General features: G+C 41.5%; 1 protein-coding gene across 1 annotated transcript; it reads left to right on the forward strand.

Moving 5' to 3' along the window:
* The first annotated feature begins 3,219 nt into the window (after nt 1–3,219).
* Nucleotides 3,220–3,744, forward strand: LOC110735326. Its single transcript, XM_021915499.1, has one exon. It carries the CDS (start codon nt 3,220–3,222, stop codon nt 3,742–3,744), a length of 525 nt encoding a protein of 174 aa, XP_021771191.1.
* The last annotated feature ends 20,571 nt before the right edge of the window (nt 3,745–24,315 follow it).

Raw genomic sequence — 24,315 nt, forward strand, 5'->3', positions numbered from 1 at the left:
TGCACCATCAGAGGGAAAGATAAACTTATAGCCCTCACCAAAACCATAAAACTTCTTCCCAACAGAAGTAAGGTTCAACTTTTTAGCGTCCTTGCACCAGCTGGAATCCAGCACGCAGTTCTTGGGCCCATACCACTTGTCATCCAGAAAGAACTCAGTCTTGCCTTCCTCTCCAGGCTCCGCAACAGAAGTAGGTAGGCAATCGAAAAGAGAACGATCACCTTGTGACTTAGTCAAACCTGCCTGATTGGACAGCTGGAGAGGGAGAGGGTGATGAAGTCTCGACGCTGCCACCCCGCAATACATAATGATAAAACTGATTCATATCAGCCATGTCATCAAGCCAAGAAAAACTAACAAGAGACACGTCAGGGGGATTAGCCTTAACGGCATCGGCTAACATCTTATGTCGCATTGTGCGCAGCCTTAATTGGGTGAGGTGGGACAAAGGAATCCCATCCTTAATAAGCACCCGCTCACAGTAGGGATCAAAGAAATCAGGATAAGGTTGCGTAGAATAGGGAAAAAAGCACTACCCTTAGCGGGACGACTACTGCCTGACCCAGATGCAGTAGTAGGAGTCGTAGCAGTACCCGTCCCGCCCGCATCGGGGGGACAATAAAAAGGCATAACCGTTTTTACAGGAGTTGGGGAATAAGAACGAGAAACACGAGGAGTGTGCGCTTGGCGCTCACCTGAAGGAGATGATTAGGTAGGAGAATCCGATTTAGTGGCCACTTGAGGCTCACTTATGTTATGACTAACAGAAGCGTCGGACATTACAAAATCTACAAAGACAAAAAGGCCACATAGAGAAGAAAAAAGCAACGGGGCACCGAAATTCAAAGATCAGTTTAGAAAGACAGGAACAATGAAGGAATTAAGGAAAACAACCAAGAACGTAATTACAACAACAAAAAGGGGGAAAAATTAGACAATGACAATTAGGGTTGTATAGGATAGCTCCTGCTGAACTATCGCCCAGCCCCATGGTGCGCACTCACTACCGAGAAAGCAATTAAGGAGGGCACATCAGCCTGGTGGAGTCAGCCCGCAGGGCTGACCAGGCTGAACACTATACGAAGGAGATGGTACGCCTATAAATAGTGGGTAAATTACAACGGAAAAGGGGTTACACACTCAAGTTATTATACTTTCTACATCTCTCTAAGTACACTTTCTCTCTCTAAACACTCTCTAACTTAAGCTTCGGAGGGGGGTTCCTCGAGCCACCCTCGAGGGTAATTTACGTGTGTTGCCTTGTGTAGGTTGTTGATGGGACCCAGCTCACCTGGCAGAACCCTTGGATCCATACCTGGAACAATTGGCGCTAGAAGGAGGGGGAAGGAGGGGAAGGATCATCTAACCTAAGGTTCACCAGCTGAGCTAGGGACTACTTAACTAACCACCATGGCCAGGGAAGAAACTGTACCGACACCCATGTCCAAAGCTAATGACACCAACCAAACACCACAAAAAACACCCTCAGTAACCCTCGATCCTAAAGGATCCACCAGAAATCCCAAATCGACCATCTCTTAGAAATCCAACCCCATCAGATCGACATCGGCTGCAGCTAAAGCGTCTTTTAAACCAGTCAATCCGGCAGGATCCAGTTCCATTTTCAATTACGGAATGTCGTTAACTGGCGCAAACAATGAACTCATTGTTTCAACACCTGTAACCCAGAAACCGCCGCCCGTAAATATGTCAACCATCCTGCAGAACCTCTCTAAGTGCAGTAAGGAGAAACTGGCAGCAATGACGACGGTCCTTAGAAAAATGGGTAAGGAGGCGAATTCGTCACCGACAACGGCAACTGCGGAGCCCCTAACTAAGCAGCCGACTTCCTCAGCCCTCACCCATGAGCAAAAGGAGCTCATTCAGCTGAGGGAGAGGGTATTGGAGTTGGAAGCTCGTAATCTGAATCGATAATGGAGCGTGGAGGAAATAACTCCGACTTAGGTCAGCCAGGAGAAGCTGGTCCCCCGCAGCAGATCGCCAACCTTAGAGCGGGGACCTAGCTCAGTGAGAGACAAACGAGCGCGAATCCAGGTTGTTCCAGATGATTCCCCATTTTGCCGGGAGATTCTAGAAGAACCAATGGAGAAGGTAAAGATGTCGAGCTGCAAATACAACCGAACAACAACACCCAAAAGCCACATATCAGCTTTTGAGAACCACATGGTATTTTATTTTATGATGGACTCAGTCTGGTGTAAGGCGTTCCCGCCGACCCTAGACGGCTGGCAGGGGAGTGGTATGGAGCTATTCCCAAATGTTCCATATACTCGTATAACCAACTGAAGAGAATGTTCATGGATCATTTCATAACCCTAGTAGACCAAACTGAAATGATAACCGGGCTGATGTCATTAGTTCAAGGGAAAGATGAGCCCCTGAGGGAGTTTATAACCAGATTCAATAAAGAGACAACAACCATCCCAAATATGTGTCAAGAGGTAGCACTACTAGTAATGTAGAGAGGCTTACTACAAGGCTCACCAATCAGAGCGTATATGGGGCGTAAGAGCCTCAAAACACTTGTTGAAGCGCTAGGTAAAGCGCACGAGTTCATCAAAGAAGACAAGACTGACAGAGCAATGCTGAGTAGGAAGGCACCAGGTGACTCAGTTAAGCGAGTAGAGGTCACCCGGGCAAAGAAAACACCCAGGGCTGACCAACCGAGCAGGGCCGAGCAAAGTCACATAGAAGTAGACAGAGTAGTGGGGGTGAGAAGGTCAGACCCCAAGAGAGGGCCAAGGTCTGGGAGGTTCGACCAATATACCCCACTAAACCACTCAAGGTCTCATATATTCAGCGTGAATAAAATTGATGATAAGTGCCAAAGACCCCCAAGGATGGTCAATAGGAACCGTGATACCAGCAAGTGGTGTGACTTCCACAGAGACCATGGCCACACCACTTAGGAATGCACACACTAGAGGGATAACATAGAAGATTTAGTCAGGAGAGGGTACCTGAATCAGTTTCAGCAGCGCGATGACCCTCCCTGAAGGAGGGACGAGGATAGAACAGGCCGCGCTGACCGCAGAGGAGGTCATAGGGGTCCCGCTGGAGACGGAGACAGAGATGGCAAGCCAAAAAGCAGGGCATATGTGATCAGTGGGGAAGACCAGTGCATGGAGGAACAGTTAACAGAGCACGGGGTGACCTGCGGACGATGATACATCAGATAAACGACAATGAGAAGCATAGATGGCCACCTCTTCTCTCGCACCACGAGCCATGTTTGACGAGCATGACCAGAACGACATAATTTACCCTCATGATGACCCACTGGTAATGATAGTGAGAATTGCAAACTGGGAAGTGGATAGGATATTGATAGATGGAGGCATCTCAGCCAACATCACATACATTAACGCGTTCAACGAGCTGAAGTTGGACAAGAAGGATCTAAAGAGGGTGAGTTACGAAGTCACCGGGTTTAATAGATCAGGGTTAAACCCGGAAGGCATAATCGAGCTCTCAGTCCGGGTAGGAGAGAGATCAAGAAGGCGTGATGTTGGAGCAGAATTCCTTATGATAAACTCTCCTTCACCCTACAATGTGATCATGGGAAGACCACTCATCTACAAGATAGGCGGAGTGGTATCCACCTATCACCTTGCCATGGCCTACACAACTAATGAGGGACAATTAGTAAAGCTCAAGGGAAGCAAGAAAACAGCTCAACAATGTTACATAACTGCCCTAAAGCAGCCCACAAAAACCAGATAGCAGCCTTGCTCAAAGAGAAGGCCCCCTGAGTAGGCTGAGAGGAAGTCAAGGAAAAGGAAGCGTGAAGAATATCATAGGGAAAAGAATAAACAGAAGTTAGCAATGGAAAACTATGAGCCTGCAAAAGATTAGATAGCTAGACCACTTTCCAGTGCGGAGCATGTCATAGTCGAGCTCACAGAAGGTGACCCCTCCAGAACGGTGAAAATTGGGAAAGACATTGATCCAGGAGTAGGGGTACACCTCATAGAGCTGCTGAGGAAGAACAAGGATATTTTCGCATTTTTCGCAGCTAAGATGCCCGGAATTGCCCATGCGGTCATGGTACACAGGCTGAATGTGAAGGAGGATATTAAGCCAGTTATGCAGAAAAAGCGAAGCTTCTCCACGGAGAAAAATCAAAAAAAATCCAGGAGGAGGTGGAGAAACTCTTAGAGGCGGGATTCATTGAACCTTGTGACTACCCAGAGTGGTTAGCCAACGTGGTCATGGTGAAGAAACAAATGGCCAATGGAGAATGTGTGTTGATTTCACATATCTCAATAAAGCATGCACAAAAGACTATTACCCTCTGCCACGGATCGATCATCTAGTAGACTCAACCAGCGGGCATGCCTTACTAAGCTTCATGGACGCCTTCTTAGGGTGCCATCAGATCCGCCTACATGAACCAGATCGGCAAAAAACCGCATTCATCACCAAAGGGGGAGTGTATAATTACATCGCTATGCCCTTCGGGCTGAAGAATGCTGGGGCAACCTTTAAAAAGGCAATGGATAGAGTATTCCTACACCAGAAGGGTAGAAATGTTGAAGTGTATGTTGACCACTTAATTGTTAAGAGCGTCACGCAGGCAGGGCACATCATGGATCTTGAAGAAACATTTGCCACCCTAAACAAGTATAAAATCAAACTCACCATGAAGAAATGTGTCTTTGGGGTGAGCTTAGGAAAGTTCTTAGGCTTTTTTATCAGCGAGAGAGGGATAAACGCAAATCTAGAAAAAGTTAAAGCAATCCTAAACCTGCCAGAGCCTAAGTGCATCAAGGATATCATGCGGTTGACAGGCAGAATTTCCGCGCTGATCAGGTTCATTAGCAAATCAGCGGATAAGGCTCTACCGTTCTATCAGCTACTGAAAGGGAACAAAGAATTTATGTGGGGAGCTAAAGAAAAAGAAGCCTTTGAGGGTATTAAGGAGCATCTAACTAAGCTCCCAACAATAATCAGCCCGGAACAGAGGGAAATGTTGCAACTGTACATCTTTGCATCAATACAGACAATCGCACCCGTGCTGCTGGTGGAAAGACAAAAGCAGCAGAGGCCAATATACTTCGTGAGCCATGTACTGACTGAAGCAGAATAACGGTACCCATTGGTAGAGAAGCTGGACTTCGCAGTGGTCACCACAACAAGGAAACTAAAACCGTATTTTGACGCGCATGTAATACAAATCCTCACAAATCACCCACTGAAAAAAGCGTTACATTAAATGGATGCATTAGGCAGACTCCTAAAGTGAGCAATTGAACTTTCTGAGTACGAATTCGAGGTCAAACCTAGGGCAGCCATCAAGGCACAAGCTTTAGCGGACTTTATAGTGGAAGCCTCCTATTTAGAGAAAGAGGATTATATTGGGGTCTGGAAGGTGGAAGTAGATGAATCCTTAGCCCTAACGGGAAATGGAGCAGGATTCATAATATCATCTCCAAAAGGAAATGTATTCGAGTACGCCATAAAGTTAAAGTTCAAAGCATTAAACAACAAAGCGGAGTACGAAGCAGCACTGGCAGGCCTGCGTATGAGCATCGCAGTGGGAGCCCGCAAAGTGCATCCGCAAACTGATTCTAAGCTCGTAGCCAACCAATTGAAGGGAGCGTACGAGATTAGAGAAGCCAACATGCTGAAATATGTAACTAAAGTAAAGGAGCTGGCAGCTCAGCTAGTCCACTTTCAGATAGACTTAGTTCCCAGTGCAGGAAATTCCCAAGCTTACGCTTTATCTAAGTTAGTCAGTTCAACATTATAGAGCCTCACAAGGACAGTGATGGTTGAAGTCCTAGAGGAAAGCAATATTACTGAAAAGGAGCACGTAAACTGCATTGGACAACAGAGGGCTTGGTTTTAAGACATTCTGGCGTACAAAGTTCATGGCTCGCTGCGCAATGACGAAGTACAAGCTAAGAAGGTTAAGAAGGACGCCAATTGGTATGTGGTGATGAATGGGGAGCTAAAAAAGAAAGGCTTCTCAATACCACCGCTGAGGTGCATCCTTGAGTGGGAGTAGGAAGGCATTATGGAAGAAGCCCACTCGGTAATATGCGCTAACCACATTGGTGGAAAGGCACTTGGAGTAGAAGTCCTCAGAAGCGGGGCATATTGGCCAACTCACACGCAAGACGAGCTAGCATATGTAAAAAAATGCGACAAGTGTCAAAAGTATTCACCAGTTATAAACCAACCGGCAAATGATCTAACTCCAATCCTCAGCCCGATCCCGTTTGTTTAGTGGGGAATGGACATATTGGGACCTTTCTCCACTGGGTCAGCAGGCAAGAAGTATCTCATCGTGGCAGTTGATTACTTTACAAAGAGGATAGAAGCTTAACTTACTAAGTACATAAAGGCAATCCAAGTAAGGACATTAATATGGAAAATCATCATCACAAGATTCGGTGTGCCACAGTGCATAGTCTTCGATCATGGATGTCAGTTCGACTATGACACCATCAAGGACTACCTGGAAGACATGGGCACCAAGTATGCAAGTGCCTCAGTTTGCCATCCGCAGAGTAATGGCCAAGCAAAAGTAGCAAACAAGCTGATCCTAACAGCCTTGCAAAGGAAGCCGGAGGAATACAAAGGCCTATGGGCAGACCTAGTCCTAGTGGTCCTGTGGGAAAACAGAACCAGTGAGAAGGAGTCCACTGGTAAAAGCCCTTTCACTCTAGCTTATGGGGCTGATGTAGTCATCCTAGTAGAGGTGAAAATTCCAAGCCTGAGTATACAACACTATGAGCAACAAGGAAACGAAAAGCGCATGCTGGAAGAGCTAGATTTCCTGCCAGAAGTATGGCTAAAAGCAGCTCTCAAGCTAGCAGCCCAGAAGAGCATGATGTCAAAAGCTTTAAACAAGAGGGTCGAGCATAGAGAGCTTCTTCCTAGAGATTTAGTCCTAAGAAGGACAACAGCAGTGGGAAGAGGAAATCAGCATGGAAAGTTGTCAGCGAATTATGGCTAAAAGCAGCTCTCAAGCTAGCAGCCCAGAAGAGCATGATGTCAAAAGCTTTAAACAAGAGGGTCGAGCATAGAGAGCTTCTTCCTAGAGATTTAGTCCTAAGAAGGACAACAGCAGTGGGAAGAGGAAATCAGCATGGAAAGTTGTCAGCGAATTAGGAAGGCCCTTTCATCGTTCACGAGCAAGTTGAACAAGGAGCATTCCTCCTTGCAGATCAAGAAGGTCAGGTCTTAAGAAAAAGTTTCAATGTCGATATGCTAAAGAAATATTTTGTTTAAAAATCTTGAAAAAACAAATGTAGTAGTTTCAAGTTTGATAAAACCTTTATTCAGTTCATGTTATGTTAATTAAGGCATTTGAGCCATTTTTATTCAATGAAATACAAGCCTCTGCGTGAGGAGTATTTTGCGTAAATCTATTTAATATGTTATGCCCTAGCATCATAGGCTAACATGTAGAAGTCAAACAAGAATAATTATAAAGTGTTAGAGGCAAGAAGCACTCTAGCAAAAAGTGGCAAAGTACCGTTAAAATGACAAGTTAAAGCATCCCTCCCTAAAACCTCACCTCACCTGCTCAAAGAAAAACAGGGCACCACCTCGGGGACGCCTGAGGGGGAGGCCTAACACCTTCAACTTAAGCAAGAGAGAAAAGGGGAAATGAAGAAGATGAGCTACGTGGGCAACACTAAGGTTCTCTTAGTCTCACTTAGCCCACCTCTTTGAGGGGGAGAGGAAAGGATGAGACAGACATACAATAAGCCCTTACGAAAAGAAGTAAGCAGGTACAAAATGACAAGTCACGCATAAACAAGCTTAACGACAGAAATAAGTCACAGCAAAACAAGCTGAATGACATAAAGGAGCAGGTTAAAAACCTTATCAACACATATAAGTCTCAGCATGGCAGATTAAATAACGCATAGTAGAATAAACTAATCAAACCAGTCTCTACAAAAATCAAGTACAATACATAGTGCACAAGCATCCAAAGTAAACAGGATAGGAGGAGCAAAGCTCACCAAGGCTCCTGCTAAGCACAATATGGAGAAGGAGAGCAAAAGAGCCCTCAGCAACTAAATCAGGAAATCAGTGAAGCACCAACCTATGAGGTTTCACCGAATACAACAAAGAGACTGTTGCGCTAAGGTCTAGGTAATGCTACACCTTGGCCCAACGGCAATTATGGACAAATACATGAAATAATCAGTAGGTAAAATGACAGAAGCATTGAGCAAGATAAATCATCATAGTTACAAAGCTGAACCCTTGCCCACCAAGGCAGAGTAAACATCCAGCAAGTTAATTATGACATATGCAACACTAAGCCCTCGTCCACCAAGACAAGGAAACACTCAGCGAATATAGTTGAAAAAATATAAAGTTAAGTCAAGCTGGACAGGTCTAGCAACAAAAGATAAAATGTTCAGCAGAAACACCCCAAAGATAGCAACAAAAACTACTCGGTTACAGCCGCCATAGCCTTTATTGGCCACCCGCCAAAGACTCCACTTTAATAGTCGCAGTAACATCAGGGCAGAGAGGAATCTTCAAGTTCAAAACAGCGTGGTCAGGAACCTTGCAGCTAATAACACGAGGATGATTAGCAGGGAAATCAAATGTGCAAGCCTCTCCCACAACCTCAACCTTAGCCCAAAAAAGTTGAACCGAGCCTGCTGCTCCTCACCCTCACCATTTAAGCTACTTACGCACCGAGCTGCAGCCTCCTATCCACCATCATGGCGATCAGCCAGCAACTTAGCAAAAGTGTGCGCAGCTCGTAAGTCTGCAACCTCTACCTCCAACGTTTGCACCCTGGCTTGAGAGGTCTTCAGTTGCTCCTCGCAACCCTTTAACTTCGTCTGAGTGAGCTGAAATTCTCCCAACTGGAGCTGCAGGGCGTCCGTCCTCTCCCTCAGTGGAGTCACCTCACTGGCCAAAGCATCCCTTTCAACTTGAGCTTGTTAAACCTCCAAATTCTTCTGAGAGAGAGTAATGCCCCGATTCTGATACTCCTTCTCCACTGACAGCAGAGTATTGGATAAATCTCCCATAGTCATAACAAGTTGTAAAAAAGGCAGAGGGAAGGAGGAGTGAGCCAAAGAAAAGGTTAACTATAATAAAAGTAAAACAAGATAGTAACAACAGAGCAAGCAGAGAAGAAAAGAAAAACTAAAATGAAAAAGGGAAATGCCAAAAGCAGAAACTAACCTTCTGCAGGTCATGGCAGGCCGTAGTAGTTGGGAGGCTGACTGAGTTACGTGTAGAATCAGCAGGAAGACAAACCCCTGAAGTCAAGCGGTACCCCAAAGTACCACCTTTCTGAGGATCATCCACAAACAAAGACTCATAGCCCTCACATTCACCAGGGGCCGAAAGGGAGCATTCTCAGCTCTAGAAGGGCAGAGTATTGGACGTAGATGGACATCAATGGGAACCTCAGAAAACTCAATAGCCCCAACAGGGCGGAAAGTTCCTCAAGTAGAAAGTGAGGTAGCAGACAGAGGGTTCTCAAAAGCATCACTCAAGAATTGTGAACACAACAGTTTAGTTCACTGGAATTTTGGGTGTCCACCCCCCCATCAGCATTCCTACCAGGAAGCTCGATGTTGGCGGATGCAGAAGCAAGAGGATCAGGACAAGAAGAGGTGCGAGCCTTTTTCGCTTCCGGCTCATCTCCAGCAAGGGTAGAGGACACTGGATCATACTCCAAGTCAATAATTGGACGATCCTGCTGGTGAGAACCCCCTGCTCGGGAGAGCCCACCCCTTGATGCACTTCGAAGCCGCTCTCTCAGCCCGTAGGGACGCAACGAAAATCTAGGAAGCTCCATGAAAGTCTCATCAAGGAGCTGAAAGTCAATGGCTGCAGCAGAAGGAACAGCAGTATCCTTCGCAGCAATAACATCATTAACAGAAAAAGGAAAGAGCAGAACATGCTCAGCAGAAGAAATGTGTTTTTCACCCACATTACCGGTCTCAACCCCCTTAGTGGGAAACTGGAGAACATTATCAGCAAAATCAACGGCAGTAGCCTTTCGATCATCAGAAGCCTGAATACATTGTCTTTTGGCAGCAAAAGTCTGAGGTGCCACCTGGCCGGAAGCCGCGACAGACTGCTTCTCAGGGGAAGCATCAGGCGCCTCTAACTCCTCTATTTCTAAAGCAACCATTCGAGGAGTAGGCAGAGTCTCACGCCTACTCCCAACTGTAGAGGACGAAGGCTCAACCTGAGCGCGGCTGGACCCAGCACGCTCACCTGTAGCTGTTGTGCCAAAGACAGCCCGCAGCTCAGCAATAGCTAGACACACTTCACCCTTCAGAGAGCCCACAAACACCTCCAACGTGTCAAAGATCTGAGGAGGATTCTCAGGGGTAGCAGTCAAAGGGTCTTTCTACTTATCAGCTAGCCCAAGCATACGTTTGTCCAACTTGTCATAGCCTGAAAAGTAAAAGGGTAGAAAAGTCAAGTAAGGCAAAAAAAAATAAAGAGGAAGAAAAAGAAAGGACAGAAAGTTGAAAACTTACCAGACTCATGCGTACGGCACGAACGCATAGTAGAGAGCTGCTCATTGCCCACAATATATATTGAGTTAGGCAACCAAATCTTCGGGAACTTAGAGTCACTAGTCCCCGCTCCTTTCAAAGCCTCAAAAGCCTCTATATTAGGGGAAGGCTTAGCAAGGGAGACGGTAACTCCAGCCATGTTAGTCCGGATCTCTTTGAAGTTGCGCGGTGTAGCAAAATTAGAAGGCAACTTCACCTAGAAAATTTTTCCAGTACAGTCCCTGAAATGGCAAAGTTTTGGATAGAACAAGACCCTGCTCTCCTTAGGAGCAACATAATACCACCCTGACTCAGTCCCAGAAGCAGATCTCTTCAGGCTCATCAAAGACATGAACAGATACAGGGACTCGGGATACCTTCGAAACCTCAAAAACCACAGCAAATAGATGAAAGTATGAAGAGAAGCAGGATACACCAGAGATATACATATATTGAAGGCACGTAGCAACTTCTCTAGGGTGGGGTCCAGAGGGAACCTTAAGCCCAAATCTAGGTGTGAAGCGAACACAACAATATGACCAGCAGGAGGAGCTGATAGCTTCGCACCATCACCAGGGAGAACCAGCTCGTAACCCTCCCTAAAACCATAGAATTTCTGCCCAACATCAGCCAGGTTCAGCCTCTTAGCATCCTTACGCCAGCTGGACTCCAGCACACAATTTTTAGGCCCATAATATTTGTCATCCAGAATAAACTCGACTTTTCCCTCCTCTACGGGCTCCACAACGTAAGTGGGCTTACAGTCATAATAGGAGCGGTCACCCGAGACTCAGCCATCCTGCCCAATTGAACAGCTAGAGAAGGAGACGGTGATGGAGTCTCAATGCTGCCACATTGCACTACATAATGGTCAAACCGATGCACGTCAGCTATGTTATCAAGCTAAGCAAAACTATTTAATGGATAAACATGGGGAATGAGGCTAGCAAGAGACACGTCAGGGGGATTAGCCTTGACAGCAACAGCTAACATTTTATGGTGCATTGCGCGTATCCTCAAACGGGTGAGATGGGATTAAGGAATCCCTTCCAGCATGAGCACCCGCTAGCAATAAGGATCAAAGAAGTTAGGACGGGGTTCGCACTGGAAAGGCTGAAAAGCGCTACCCTTAGCGAGTTGACTACTACCTGACCCAGACGTAGCAACAAGAGTCGCAACATTACCCATCCCGCTCGGAGCGGGTGGAAAGTCGGAAGGAATAACAGTTTGTACAGAAATAGGAGAACACTACCACAAAAACAAGAATAAGAAACGCAAAATAGAGAACGGTTAACTTAGATAGGCGTTACATAGAACTAAATAGAACGCTTTTTCTCTAACAACCGTTTTATAAGTATAAGAATATAGAACGGTTAGCATACTAAACGTTTTATAAGTATAGTAATATAGAACGGTTAGCATACTAACCGTTCCCTTATCTATATAAATTAAGCTGATTTACAATATTACCTGCTTGTCTTGTAAAAAAAAAAAAGAAATACAATATTTAATGTTTCCTTTTTGTGGCAGAATTATATTTATTAAAAAAAAATGAAAATAAATGATAAAAAATCATTGATAAACCCTATTACTCATCTCTATCATCTCACCCCAACCGCCTCTTTATATTTCTCCTTCAATTCTCCCCTTTATGATGAATGAAAATCACATTATTCTATCTTACATATATTAGTTTTATCTTCTTCATCCCTTTAAAGTTATTTAAATAACTCATTTAAGATTGAGTGGGTGTTGCTCATAGAACTCAGGTTGGCGTTCGTTGCTACTACGATTTGTGGATTCTTTTTGCCGAATGAATACGACGACAACCATGTTTTAATAACTTCTAACATTTGCTCTATATTAAAAATCCCATTTGTTGTATAATAAGTGAAAATTGGGTCTGGCAGGTTATGTGATTTGGTGGTTTCGATCTACAAGCGACGAACCAAGATTTATAGATCAATTTAGGTTGGTGTATTTTTTTTTTCTAGTGAATTTAATTTTTGCTATAAAGATATGAAATACTCATATTATTCTACAGTGTACCAATTATAAGTCGTTCTCAGTTAATCTGAGTTCTCCCTTTTTTTAATAGTAGATATTCCATTGATTTCATTGTAAATTTGTATGATTCTTTCTTTAATTTTTTTTCCTTGTGTTTTTTATGACTTTCTCATGTAGTCTGTCATATAATTGATTTTGTCTTTCAACTTTTTGTAGTATTATTTTTTGTTTCCTAATTATTTCCATAAATTAATTTGCATAAATCTAATTTGCATAAATCCTTGTTGAATTATTTCCTAATTATAATTAATATAATTGTTTATATATAGAAAAGATAACCGTCTATAATTATTGCTAGATCTAATATTGGCATTTAATTAATTTATTTTATTTTTGAATTAATGGGAATAGAGAACGGTTAACTTACGGAACCGTTCTCTTTTATCAAGGTATATAGAACGGTTATCAATGATAAACGTTGTGTTTTCCTTTATTTAATTATTATTTTACGAAGGGAAAAGAGAATGGTTGTTGTTGAGGACCGTTCTCTATTGTTAAGCATACAAAACGCCTCTTCAATCTGTTTTATAAGCTTTATACATCGCTTAGCAGAAAAACGGTCCTAAGGCGTTCTATAAAGCAACTTTTAACCGTTCTATAATGCCTTTTTTGTAGTAGTGGAAGAAGAAGGAGAAACAGGGGAAGTGTGCGCAAGGCGCTCACCTGAAAGAGAGGATCGGGAAGAATCCGATCCAGTGGCCGTTTTAGGCTCACTCATGTTCTGACTATCAGAAGCGTCACACATTATGAAATCTACAAAGAAATACAAGCCCAGAAAGAGAAGAAAAAGCAATGGGGCACCAGAAAATCAAAAGATCAGTTTAGGAAACAAGAACAACGAAGGAATAAAGGGAAAAAATCAAGAATGCAATTACAACAACAACAAGGAGAAAAATTTGAACAACGACAGTTGGGAAGAATCAAAATACAATTTTGTGACGGAAAAAAGTCAAAAAGAAGCGAAATTGGGTAAGTACATACGATAAAAGGTACAAAGTAAGTACCTCTAGGAGAAAAAGTTGCAGAAGCAACAGAATACAACAACAATGGCGATCGCAAGAACCCGAACAAGACGAAGTTCAAAACTGCAACCAAGAAGGGCAAAAGAAAAACAAATCGGTGAAGAGTAGGAGCAAAAGCAGAGAAAATGAAGTAAAATAAGGGCGAGAGAGACAAGAACTTAACACAACAATCGAAGAACACAAGCGTTTGAAGGAGAGAAATGAAGAGTGAAAACTTTGAAATGATAAAAATGGAGAAGGGAAGATGAAAAATCAGAGAAGTAAAAGAAGTGAATGTAAAAGGGGAAAGTGAATTTAATACGGAGTAAAGAGGCGGTTGGGCACAAAGCAAAACCAAACCGCCATGTCACTTCAGTAAAAGCAAAACTGACGGCCTTGTTCATCGACACGTGTCCCACTCATGCAAACACTGTTCCCGCAAAAGAAAAGATACATATATATATATATACATATATATATATATATATATATATATATATAATAAGAATACACACTTCAGCGGGAGTGATCGAAAATCCAATCGGCAAGCTCGTCATTTCACAGACTTCAGCGGGAGTGATCGAAAATCCTCTCCCCAAGCTCAACATTTCTCAGATTTCAGCGGGAATGATCGAAATCCTCTCCGCAAGCTCTTCATTTCTTAGACTTCAATGGCAGTAATCGAATTTCCACTCAGCGAGCTCGTCATTTCTAAGACTTTAGCGGGAGTGATCGAAATTCCTCTCAGCGAGCTCGTCATTTCTAAGACTTCAGCGGGAGTGGTCGAAATTCCTCTCTACGACCTTGTCATTCCCCAAAGTTAGAGCCATCGTCAACATACAAACAATACGACAACACAGCCAACAACATCTGAACCTGACCTCCCAAGTCTCCAGGCCGCATCAACAACCTAGAGACTTGAGCGGCTAAGAGTGTGCAGGTTAATTTGGTCGGACGTCCCGTTGAGCCATGGCTGATAAGGCTACACGCTCAAAACAGCTGGCATGAAAAGAATCTCACGCCATCTCTTGAGGGGCTAGTTGTAGGGGATTGCTCCTGCTGAGTTATTCCTTCCTGCATGGCTCAGTTAAGAAGAATGTACCTGAATATAAAAAGTCGGCATGAGTGAACTCATACCACCTCTTGAGGGGCTAGTTGTATAGGATAGCTCCCGCTGAACCATCGCCCAGCCCCCAGGGTGTGCACTCATTGCCGAGAAAGAAATTAAGGAGGGCTCATCAGCCCGGTGGAGTCAGCCCGCAGGGCTGACCAGGCTGAACTCTCCACGAAGGAGATGGTACGCCTATAAATAGAGGGTAAAGTACAACGGAAAAGGAGTTAGACATTCAAGTTATTATATTTTCTACATCTCTCTAAGTACACTTTCTCTCTCTAAACACTCTCTAACTTAAGCTTCGGAGGGGGTTCCTTGAGCCACCCCCGAGGGCAGTTTACGTTTGTTTCCTTGTGTAGGTTGTTGAAGGGACCCAGCTCACCCAGCAGAACCCTTGGATCTATACATGGAACAAGGGCGAATCAAAAGATACAATCTTTGGAAGAAAAACACAAATTGAAGAGAAATTAGGAAAATACATACAACAAAAAGGTACAAAGTACGTTTAAGAGAAAAATTTGCAGAAGCAACAAAGTACAACGACAATGGCGAATGCAATAACTTAAACAGAACAAAGTTCGAAACTACAGAGAAGAAAGACAGAAGAAAAAGCAGATTAGTAAGGAAGTAAGCGCAAAGAAGGGAAAAACGAGTATGACAGAAAATTGAGGCAAAAACAAATGCGAACAAAGCAAAAACTTACCACAACAATGGAAAAACACTGGGCAAGCCTTTTGACTGTCCTCCTGCTGCGGGAGTGATCGAATTTCCTCTCTGCAAAATAGTCGTTTCTCTTACTTTAGCGGGAATGATTAAAATCTCCCCCTACAGATCTAGCAAACATCGACCAAGTGTGCGCCCAACAGGCAGAAACAAAGACACCTTAAAACACTCGGTACTACGATAAATTCCTATCCAAGATTCCAACCTGACCACTCAAGTCTCTGGATCGCGTCCCCAACCAAGAGACTTGAGGGGCTAGGAGTGTGTGGGGAAATTTGGCTGGACGACTCGTTGAGCCATGGCTGATAAAGCTAAATACTCAGAACAGATGGCATGAATTAGCTTATACCACCTCTTAAGGGGCTAGTTGTAGGAGATGGCTCCAGCTAGGCTCAAGATTAGAAGGCTACGCCATTAAAAGAAGAGTCGGCATGAGTGACCTCATACCACCTCTTGAGGGGCTAGTTGTATAGGATAGCTTTCGCTGAAATATTGCCCAGCTCCTCGGGGTGCGCACTCATTGCCAAAAGACCAACTGCGAAGGGCTCACCAGCCCGAAGGAATCACCTCGTAGAGCTGACCATGCTGAACTCTCCACAAAGGAGATTGTACACCTATAAATAGAGGGAAAAGTACAATTGAAAAGAGGTTAGTCACACATGTTATTATACTTTCTACATCTCTCTAAGTAAACTTTATCTCTCCAAACACTCTCTAACTTAAGCATCGAAGGGGGGTTCCTCGAGCTACCCCCGAGGGCAGTTTACGTGTGTTGCCTAGTGTAGGTTGTCGACGGGTCCCAGCTCACCCATCAAAACCCTTGGATCCACACCTAGAACAAGTACCTTTAGGGCAAAAGTTGTAGAAAGCAATAGAGTACAACAACAATGGGGAACGCAAGAACTCGAACAGAAGAGAAGTTCAAAACTTCAACCAAGAGAAAAAGAAAGGAAAAATTGGTAAGAAAGAAAGAACAAAGAGGAGAAAAGTAAATATGACAGGAAATTGAAGCAAAAGAAAAGATTAAAGAAGCAAAAACATAACACAACAATGGAGGGGAAACGTGCGTCTAAGAATAGGTACAAGAAAGTAAGAGAATTTGAAATAAAAGAAAGAAGATGGGGAAGATGAAAAATGAGGAAGGTAAAAAGAAAAGGGGGACAATGAATTTAATACAGAATTAATGGGCGGTTGGGCATGAAGTAAAACCAAACCGCCATGTCCCTTCGGTAACATCAAAAGTGCCGGATTGGATGATCGACACGTGTCCCATTCATGTAAATGATGTTCTCGCCCAAAAAAAAATTAAAAATAATAAAATATAGTTTATCAAAGAAAGATTTTAGCGAGAGTGATCGAAATTCCTCTTCGAAAGATCTTCATATCTCATACTTCAGCGGGAGTGATCGAAATTCCACACCGCAAGATCGTCATTTCTTAGACTTTAGCGGGAGTGATCGAAATTCCTCTCAGCAAGATCGTCATTTCTCAGACTTCAGCAAGAGTGATCAAAATTCCTCTCCGCAAGATCGTCATTTCTCAGACTTCAGCGAGAGTGATCAAAATTCCTCTCCATAAGATCGTCATTTCTCAAACTTCAGCAGGAGTGATCGAAATTCCTCTCAGCAAGATCATCATTTCTTAGACTTCAGCTAGAGTGATCGAAATTCCTCTCCGCAAAATCGTCATTTCTGAGACTTTATAGGGAGTGATCAAAATCTCTTCCTGCAGTTTTAGCAAGCAACGACAATGTGTGCGCTCAACAGGCTAAAATAGAGCCATCTTTAACACTCAATAATACGATAGAGTCCTCACAAAGATTAAGACTTGACCACTTAAGTCTCTGGATCACATCACCAATCACGAGACTAGAGGGGCTAGGAGTGTGCAGGGTAATTTTGCCGGACGACCCATTGAGTCATGGCCGATGAAGCTAAACGCTAAAAATAATTGGCATGAATGACCTAATACCATCTCTTAAGGGGCTAGTTGTAGGGGATAGCTCCTGCTGAGCTATACCTTCCAGCAGGGCTCAGATATGTAGGCTCCGCCATTTAAAGAAGAGTCGGCATAAATGACCTCATACTACCTCTTGAGGGGCTAGTTGTATAGGATAGCTCCAGTTGAACTATCTCCCAGCTCCCCAAGTTGCACACTCATTGCCGAGAGAACAATTGTGAGGGGCTCACCAGCCCGATAGAGTCAGCCCGCAGAGCTGACCAGGCTGAACTCTCCACAAAGGATAACGTACACCAATAAATATAAAGTACAACGGAAAAAAGGTAAGACACAAAAGTTATTAGACTCTCTACATCTCTATAAGTACACTTTCTCTCTCTAAACAAACACTAACTTAGGCATCGGAGGAGGGTTCATCGAGCCACCCCCGAGGGAAGTTTACGTGTGTTGCCTTTTTTAGGTTGTCGACGGGGCTCAGCTCACCAAGAAGAACCCTTGGATCCAAACCTGGAATACTAAGTTTACCTATTTATATGTCATTTTATATAGTAATTTACCCCAGTCTCTTTTTCATAATTAGGAGTATTTTTTGCTCTTTAGAGCCACTTTTTTTTACTAATTTGTGTTTCTAGTATTTTTGTAGTTTTGGTAGTGTTTTGTAAGAAAACTATGATTTGGAGCATTTTCCCAATTTTATTTGGAGCCAGTACAAGCACTAGAAGATATTGACAATCTTTAAGCCTAAGGTCGGTTAGAGTCATCAAACTGATGATTAAGGGCTCAACTTAGAAAGAAACGAGGCATTTGACCGAGTTATCAAGCCACATAGAGGAAATCCGGATTGGGCTATGAATAGAAGCCCAAATGAGAGTCCAAAGCAATGCCTAAGTAGTCCGCCCAATCGGGCAGCCCTCACCCTATGGTGCGCTCGACTGGGCGGGGAGGAAGAGGAAGAAAATGCTCCCGTGCCCGAGCTCGCGACCGACCGGGCGAGAGAAACGTTCCTTGAAGAAAATTGTGTGCACGACCGGGCGTGTGTTTTAGGAGGCGATTTCCGACTATTTTTACTTCGGTTCTAATATGGATTTTTAAGTTTTCTATAAATATGTTTTTTTTTTTAGTTTTGATACAATTACCTCTCTTTGATTAGCTAAATTCTCTCTTAAGCTTAGACTTCTCTATCTACAACTCGTGGATTTTATACAATTTATTAATTCTTTTAAATTTAGTAATGATTTCATACCTTTTAATTTCACTAATTTACTTGCTTTTATTTATCTAATTCCTTTGTTTAGTTTAGATTTAATTATGTGTGATTAGCTTATTCTGTAGGGTTGTGGGGATCCATAAATAATATGAAGGGGTGGTTTATTATTGCTGACTGTCAATGCTTGATCAATTTTCTATTGATTGATTTAATGAAATGCAATTAGATTAGGCCTGGTTTAATGGTATGAGTTATAGAATATTGATTCGAGATTTGAAAGATGAGAATTGATGTTTTGGCTTAGTTTCAAAAGGCAGGTTATTTATAAATGGTAAATTCAAGATTCAAGAGATGCAATTTAATATCGGTAGATTAATTATGTTATTATAATACGTAGCAAAAGGCCATTATGATCAGATTAATTGATGCATTGATGATTGGTTATTGAGTTTTACCTTGAAATATTATTTACTGGTGAACCTATACCTTAGGATTTTATTATTTGATTTTTTCTCTAATTTAATCTCATTAGTTTAATCCTTTTTACAACAATAAATTAGTTACTTAATAATTTAGATTATTTTAATTAATTAGGAATAAATTGACTTGTTTCCCTGGGGTTCGATCCTACTTCCCTATCCACTTATTTAGAGGACTTAGGTAATTATTTTGATTAGTGATACTAATATATCTGTTTATAATTTGGCTCTGTTACTAGGGAGACTTTTTTTTTCTTTTTTCTTTTTTTTTTTTTATTTCTGATTGTTTTTGTATTCTATATTATTCCCTTTTGTCTAAGAGAACGTAAATTCTTTGAGACAATTGTCATATTTCTTTTTTAGTTCTTTGTTTATGCCCAGGTGTTCCAGATCAAGTTATATCCCTTTTGATACTGAGATCGAGCGCTCTTATCATAGAAAGAAGAATCTTTATAGGGTAATACTGCCGAGTTCAGGGGGGTAATATTCCTAGGGACCCTCCATCTGATTCTAGTGATTTGGAAGCTTGTTTAGAAACAGAATTAGAGATGACGCACCTCCACCTCGTAAGCTAAGCAATATTTTGCAGCCGTCCACGACGGATTCCCTACATCTTACTCCTATACCAGCTCTTGACGGAGTGCAATTGACGATCAAACCCCAGTTTATCACAATGATCAAAACAAAGCAATTCAGTGGAGCTAAGGGTGAAGACCCTAATCTACATATTGCAGATTTCCGTCAGTATTGCAATACAGTTAGGAAAGCAGGGGTCACGCAAGACCAAATCAAGGAGATTTTTTTCCCTTTTCTTTATATGATAAAGCTAAATTGTGGTATAATGGATTGAATAGAACTGCATTTAGTATTAATGATAGGGAAACTCTTGCTTTGAATTTCTATAATAAAAATTACCCTAGAGAGAGGACAGCTTTATTGAGAAGTGTAATTCAATACATTGCCCAAGAGCAAGATGAAACTTTATATGAGGCTTGGGAAATATTCAAGAATGATTTATAGAAAGAGTGCCCCCATCATAATTTAGCATAGTGGCAGTTAATCCAAGCCTTTGACAATGGGATTGAAAATTCATCTAGAATAATTTTAGACTCTACGCTAATGGTATATTTATGAATCTAAATGTAGATGATGCTGGTCAAGTTGTCGAGGAGATGGCGATTCATAATTCCGAATACGAGAATCCTAGAAGCTTTGCAAACAAAGGCAAACACAATGTCGATTTCGTATACTTTTCGCAAGCTCATTTAACTTCTATCAGCCATAAATTAGATAATCTTAGTACTGCTATTCCTACTTCTACAGCTAATGTTTTTGTTGTTTTTTATAAAAATTATGGAATTGTAAGACATTGGGAGCAAGATTATAGGAGTTCCATGGAGCAAGTTAATGCCTTCCAAACCTATAGGCAAAATAACCTGTACTCCAACACTTATAATCATGGCCTCTAGAACCATCTATATCTCTATTATTGGAGTACCAATGTGCAAAATCCTCCACCTCCACAACAATAACTACCATCACAATAGAAATATTACCATCCTAACTTTAAAGAAAACCCAATCACAAATCCCTCCATCTTCTGACCCTGGTTTGTCGGAAATTAGAGCGATACTATCAAATATGCAAAGCACATGGAGGTAAAGATGCACAAATTGATTAGATCATAGCTCATAAGAAAATTATGGATAATCAAATTACTCAAATTTAATCTACCCTAAAACGTGTCAGCAGGGAGGCCTTCCATTGCAACCAATCTACCTTACGGATCATGCCAATGCAATTACTCTAAGGAGTGGTTCACACTAGGATGGGCCTTCTATACCCAAAGATGACGAACCTGTTACAATAAGAATTTATAATCCTGATTCTCTTGTACAAAATGCTAATGTTATTAACCCTGGAGGGCTACAAGAGAAAACTAATTCTTTTAATGTTTCTTCGCAGGGAAAATCTCAAGACAAGGGTGGATATGTGCAGGGATCAGTGATAAAACTTCCATTCCCAAATAGACTTTTGAAGAGTAAGTTTGATATTCAATTTGGTAAGTTTTTGAGGCTATGAAAAATTTACAGGTAACAATTCCTTTCACTGATTTAATCACTTCATATGTTAAATTTATGAAAGATATTTTTACAAGGAAAATGGCCTTTGATGAGGTAGAAATCGTAGCTTTTATAAAGGAATGTAGTTCTTTATTACAAAAGAAATTGTTGGGTTTCATAAATGGCACCTATTTGATGAGCATTTAGGTTGTTTTTACCTTCTTTTTATGGCTTTAATGTTTAATAAATGCTTAGTTTTATGCATTTGGTCTTGGTTTTACCTTTCCTCTCTTATTTCGTAGCTTTCGTGCATTTCTATGGTTTTTCTAGTCATTTCTCCTTTATTTGCTCTATTTTCGTGGTTGTAGGTATTGTACGATGTTTGGGTCTTTATATTGGTGATTTACTAAGGTGGAGGAAGCCTTTGGAGCAAGCTCATGACAATAGGAAAGCTCAAGATGTAAGGAAGTTGATTCTCTAAGTTTTAGCTCTTGCGCTCTCAAGCCTTGCTCTCATGAAGATGGGGTGTTGAACCCACAATCAAGTGCTTTTGGGACAGCATCTCTTAGTGTTAATCATCATCATAATTGTGTGACCTTAGTGAACGCACAAAGCCGAGAAAATATTGAAGAAACCCAAAGATGTGCGGGATTTGTTTGATATCATATTTGTTTGGTAGAGAGAGAAAGTGAGGAATTTCAATGGTGATTAAGAGATTGAAGATTCAATGGTGACAATTATGTTGGATATCTTCTCTATTATCAATGATCTTTCTTAACTCTTTCTCATTTTATTGATTTGTTTTATTTCATATTTGTTTGGTTTTATTTTTATGTTTAATTGTTGATTAGTGTAGTTGTTATTCACATATTGTTTATTCTTGATTTCTTTAGTTGTTAATTGATTAAATGATGATGTTAGAGTATTTGTTTGCTAGGAATTGGGTGAAACTTGTATGATTGGGCTTAATTTGGGGATTGTGTTGATTAATTGTTGAGATTAAAGTGATTCATGGAAGTTTCAATGTGTGTAAGTCGATTAGGCTTTTAGAATTATGCTAGATTGCATTGTAAGTCTACATTGATGCGAACCATTGATTTGCAGCTTACATTTGTCGATTGAGCTTGATTAGTGAAGCTCCTAGTTAGAGTCTCTCGTAGTTAGCGCTAGTTTGACCTCTAGGAGATAGCTTGTTGACTCTTTTGATTGAGCTTGTCATTAGTCTTCACAACCATTGAATAGCATGTATTTCCGAGTTGCTGCAATTGTTATGATTTCTTGTAAATGTCGTTCCTAGTGCTTTATTTGTTTGATTCTTAATTTTGTTAGTTGGTTATAGTGTTTACCATTTACCCTTAGTTTTCGACCTAGCTTAGGCGCATAATTGAGAGTGCTTGAACATTACCGTTCCTTTGGGTTCGACCCTTGACTTGCCTCTATATGCTTGGGAATTTTATGTTTGGTTTTCTAAGGAAGTATATAACATGGGTAATTGTGCTTCTAATTTTGATGTGCAATGTGTTAATTCTTCTAATGCTAGCATGATTTCCCATGATGTGTCACATGATCCCATAGTTGAACCTAGAAAAAATGCTTCCAACTCTATTTCCTCTGTTGTTCATGATAATGAATTACATGCTCAAGGTAACAAATCTCATATGTTTGAATGTGCCCCCACCCCCCAATGTGATATCTATGCTCATGATCATAATGTTGATTTTCAAATCTTGGTTGTACTTCTTCTGTTGTTGAGACTCAACTTTCTACACCTTTTGAATCTCCAATGCTACTTGGGAAGCTCTAATGGAGCAGAGAAGAAGGATTATTGAAGAGCTAGAACGCCAAATATCATCCTTGACGCTTGCTATTAAAAACTCCAAATCCAATGTGTGTGTTGAGAATGATAATGAGGATATTCAAGAGTAACCAAGAGTGTGTAAGAGTCCTATTAGTGAGCATATGAGTAAAAGAAAGGGAGTCGAGAGTGATGATGATTTTGATGATATTTGAATCTTGAGATCTCTTCCTTTGTTGATTCTGAAGAGTCTCAAGTGTATGTATGTGACTCTTCTATCCATGAGTATTTGTTCTTGTTTGAGGTTATGTCCGATGTGTTAATTGAGTGCTAAAGGAATTCCCATAGCCTTTTAAGTAAGTTCATAACGAATGCTTCTTGGGAGATAGATGAGTTTGAAATGAATTTACATCCATTCATGCATTGCTTTGAGACTTTAGGCTTTAAGGAAGTTGAGGGAGTTGTTGTTCATGGTTGTAGTGAAGGGGATTATGTAGTTCCTCTTTGAAGTTGGATGTTTGAGGGAGATGATGATCATGAGTTTTCTTCATTTGAGGATTCTACGATCGATTTTCATGCTCTTATTCATTTGAGGATTCTTGCATGGCGGTGAGAAAGAGATCATTAGTGAGACCATAGCCGTTATACCCTACTCACATGTCCCTTTTTCAAGAAATTTCAACTATATCACTTACACTCCTATAGCCGTTATACCCTACTCACATGTCCCTTCCTTTGTTAATGAGCTCATCGGAGACCCTCTTGTCTATGATGATTTGTATGTGTATCATGTGTCTCCAATTGAGGAAAAGGGTGATGTTGCCACCCAAAAATATTTTGAGGAGAGTTTGCCTTCTTTTCCTTCTTTTTCTTCTTTTTCTTTTTCTTCTTATTTTGTTGAGTTTTCTTTTGATTCTTCTTCCTTCTCTTGGAATCTCACTCCTCATAAATGTGCACTAAGCTTGTTGCATGCCTTATTTTTGTCATGTGCACACTTACTTTCTTATGAAATGTGTAGTAGTGCATTTGACAAGCCCTTGCATTCGTTGCAATATTAGTTACTAGAGCGGTCAAGCTTGGACTTTAATCAAGCCTTTCTTGAGAAGTAACCCGTGTTTTATTTCTTTCATTTTCTTTTTTATAATAGATTTTCTCATGGAAATGTTTGTGTGCCTTTTGCTAGGTACATGACTTGATATACTTTGGTGTTTCAATTTGGATCAAGAATCAAGGAAGTTTGACTCCTATTTTTGCTAGCATGTGGAAGGCAAGGTGCAATTCTTGAGGAAATTTGCTTTGAAAGGTTTAATTGGGTCATTTGCGGGTAGTTACACCCATCTAATTTCCGGTAATATCCTTCCTTGCTCTTTCTCAAGTGGAT

The sequence above is a fragment of the Chenopodium quinoa genome, unplaced genomic scaffold, assembly GCF_001683475.1.
Source record: "Chenopodium quinoa cultivar QQ74 unplaced genomic scaffold, ASM168347v1, whole genome shotgun sequence".
NCBI lineage: Eukaryota > Viridiplantae > Streptophyta > Magnoliopsida > Caryophyllales > Amaranthaceae > Chenopodium > Chenopodium quinoa.